Source organism: Ceratina calcarata, unplaced genomic scaffold (genome assembly GCF_001652005.2).
Source record: "Ceratina calcarata isolate Rehan_Ccalc_2016 unplaced genomic scaffold, ASM165200v1 scaffold1517, whole genome shotgun sequence".
Taxonomy (NCBI): Eukaryota; Metazoa; Arthropoda; class Insecta; order Hymenoptera; family Apidae; genus Ceratina; species Ceratina calcarata.
This window is the reverse complement of record NW_017136387.1, coordinates 1-3,582: the sequence shown is the minus strand read 5'-3', so window position 1 is coordinate 3,582 and position 3,582 is coordinate 1. Positions and strand designations below refer to the sequence as shown.

General features: G+C 34.0%; 1 protein-coding gene across 1 annotated transcript; it reads right to left on the bottom strand.

The window, feature by feature from the left end:
- Window positions 1–6: 6 nt before the first annotated feature.
- Window positions 7–3,564, bottom strand: LOC108632225 (chloride channel CLIC-like protein 1). Its single transcript, XM_018036655.2, has 9 exons — window positions 3,164–3,564; window positions 2,988–3,061; window positions 2,780–2,903; window positions 1,620–1,853; window positions 1,409–1,555; window positions 1,201–1,306; window positions 960–1,118; window positions 450–655; window positions 7–344 (listed from the first exon to the last, which is right to left on the bottom strand). The coding sequence occupies exons 1-9, from the start codon at window positions 3,275–3,277 to the stop codon at window positions 123–125; spliced, it is 1,386 nt and encodes a 461-aa protein (XP_017892144.2). The 5' UTR covers window positions 3,278–3,564; the 3' UTR covers window positions 7–122.
- Window positions 3,565–3,582: the final 18 nt, after the last annotated feature.

The window sequence follows — 3,582 nt, the reverse complement described above, 5'->3', positions numbered from 1 at the left end:
CACTGTTAAAAACAAGTTAGTAATTCATCGTACAAAATTAAACAGTTCATCTCTTGTAACATGTAAGTAACGTTTTTACAATAAAAAAACTGAACACTCATTGTTAATTATCACAATTATTATTAATTATCTCCACTTCCGTCGTGTTTCTTCACCCTTTCTTCTTCACATTCCTGGCTCTTCTTGTTATCATTCGTTTCTATTTTGTCCACAACATCACCTTTAGACAAATCATCGGATTTATCTGTTACATCTTCGATTTCAGGTAACGCAGCCTTGAGAGGTTTCGATCGCTCTGCCTCCGACGTATCTTTTATTTGCGCTACGCCTGTTCCTTGAGACACCTAACAATATTAAACGTAACTTAATTCAAAGAATCGTAATAAAATTTGTTATTAAACTCCGGATGAACATTTCTAAAGATGACAAAAGCTGATTTAATGAATTACCTGAAGATATATTTGTACAGGTTCTCGTTTTTCTATACTTGGTAATGAATTACCTTGATTCTTGTTTCTGAAGTACCTAATCCCGAACCCGAACGGCAAATATATAGCTGCACTCGATAGCCAAAACGGTATTGTGATTATAACAATACACACGACTAAGTAAAACATACACTTTACGATCCATCCATAGGTGAACGGCAGATCATCTAAAGAAATATATTATTAAATATAGAAAATATATACATAGAAGTTTCAATATACATCAAACGTTGGAGCACTGATTTATAAGGATTAGGATCCTCACTCGTGTAAATATTAAAGGAGCAATGAGAGGAAATGTTAAACTTGTGAGTAAGAAATTGAAAAAAAAAGGATCTTAATAATTAAAACTAATTTAATTAGTGTTTGTGTTAATATATTATACTTACTGTATGATGGGTATTTCACATGTTAATAATTATGAGTAATGGTGAGGATTAACACTAAACTAAATTTAATTCTAATAATTACCTGTTGCGTTTCTTATAAATACAGATATGATCGTGCCCACGTGTGTGATTGGATAGAGAATTACGGTTGTTATAAAATGTGACATCGCGAACGCCGGAGTGACTTTTAACTTCGGATTCAACATCATCGTTTTATAATACTGTTCGCAATCGTCATGATCTACAAACCCAGCTAACGATAATAATAAAAACTATCGATAACGATTAGTAATAATTAATATAAAAAGATTGTACGTATTTACAGAACAATGAAACGAATTTGTCCCAGTAACTCATTTTTTCTGGATGGCAGGAGATAGGCATTTCCGTGTACTTCTTCTGTTCAGCCCTGAACTTGGCTTCGGCTTCCTTCCAATAAATTTTAATTATAAATAATTGCGGGTAATAAATACTACATTCACTATGGAAAGGCACAGCAAACTCACATGCAAACGGGTTAGTTTCACTCACTTGTATCAGATGCCACCAAGTCATAAAGAAACTTAGTATAAACATGATTTGTATAAGAGCGACGATGGGGAGTCTCTGACCCCATTTGAACATTTTAAAAGAACAGAATACCATCAGCATGGCAAATAGAATTAGAGCTCCGTCGGGCTACACAATATCCGTAAATGTATTCCTTGTAAATGTAAACCCAGACGATTAACTCTGTACTTACATTATTCTGTACTGTTTCAAATAACATGCCAATACCTTGTTGGAATAGATCAAGAATATATCTACCTCCATGGCTATTTATATAATCGAATCGAGGCTTCTTTATTATGTTACTCAATATTTCATCGATGTCCCTTAAGGACGTTTTGTTCACTGGGAAGTTCTCGAGCGTTTTCATCTCGGCATGAGTCATTTCAATCTCTAGTATCCCGGATATCGATATCTCATCTTTATCCTGCGATTAAGATTCACTGATTTTTTTTAATTAATCAAATGTTAGTTCAGTCTCTCAATCATTAGTTCAATCAACCAGTGTTTAGTAATTATAACACACATTTATGTGAGTCAAGCCTTGGATGTTATTAAGTGCAGAGGTAGATATGATTAGTTTTGATTAGATATTATTGTGTTGGAACTAAGTTCTCATAGTCAGGCAGTCAAGCAAATGCATTTCAGATTGCAAGCATTGCAAAAACGGTTTTATATGTTGCATCAGTATAAAATTAGTCAAGGGAGAGGAAAGAGCAAATGCATTTCAGATTGCAAGCATTGCAATAATGGTTTTTATATTTTGCATCAGTAAAAAATTAGTCAAGGGAGAGGAAACAGCAAATGCATTTCAGAGTGCAAGCATTGCAATAAAGGTTTTTATATTTTGTATTAGCATAAAATTAGTGAAGGAAGAGGAAAGGAAGTTGAGAGGTTGAGAGGATGTACGGGGAAACAATTTACAAAAATAAATTTCAAAAAACACACATTAATCAACATTGCATAATTAAAACGAAAGGCAAATCAGCCTCGAGTTAGGCAGAATAATAAATTTTCCACCACCTACAACGTTCAAACTCGCATAGCATTTAACCAACTCCATGGTGAATAAAAGGAGTCAAGCGAGTTAAGAGGATGAGAATGTAAGTGGAAACAATTGTAAGATTGGCACACAAAAATAGAAAACATCAGGATTAAATTAATTAATGTTAAGGTACATTGCATGATTAAGATGTAAGGCAAGAACTCAGCCTTAAAAATAAATTCAAGGTAAAATAACAAATTTTCAATCACATGCAACGTTTAAACTCGCATTCAACCATAAATAAAATCCACCAAATATCAAAATATGCAAAACAATTCTTCAAACTGTATAAAATCATTAGCACTTACTTGTATATGAATATTCGCCAGCAATAGGTTGACTAACCGTTTATAGAAAACAGCTTCATGCATGCTGTAATTATTATCTGCTTTACGACTCTTTACTGCAGTCGATATTTCAGTATTCTCTTCCCTAGAAACAAATTTCATTTAGTTTCACATCAAAGAAAGAATGAGAATTCTAAGTTTTAAAGATCAATTAAAAATTAATACGAACCCATTCATGGGAACATCTTTTAGTACTTGCTCGTTTTGTTCTTTGTAGTAAAATGAATGAGGGTCCAAAATATCCTCTGGCCNATCGCATATTACAAAATCTGCAGTCTATCAAATTGCAAGATTCGCGAGTTCCGTTAATTATTAATAAGAAATATTAATTATTAATATAAATACTAACAAAGTATCTTCGAAATAATTCTCGTTGTAACCGTCGTCGTCGACTTCGCAATGGACGATCGCAAGCATCGCCAAAGCGTGAACGAAAACGAACGTTCTTGAACACCTCATAACGGCAAGTGTTACGTTCGCATAATTAACGTTCTAAAAATACTGATTCCATCAATTCTGTACTATTCGTCCTCGTAAGTCGTAAAGCTGTTAAAGAATACTCTGGTCACTCGCACTGTGCGCGTCGGTCGGCGGCCATCTTATCTCTGGCTTCGGCTTCGGCGTCGGTAGTGGTCGATATAACTCGATAGATATCGATACTTCTCGCCTTTCTGATACAGCGATCGGAATTTAAGTTGGCAGCATTGGTGACGCGATCGTGAATTAAAAATTAACAATAAAGTGCAAAACTTAATTAATTATGT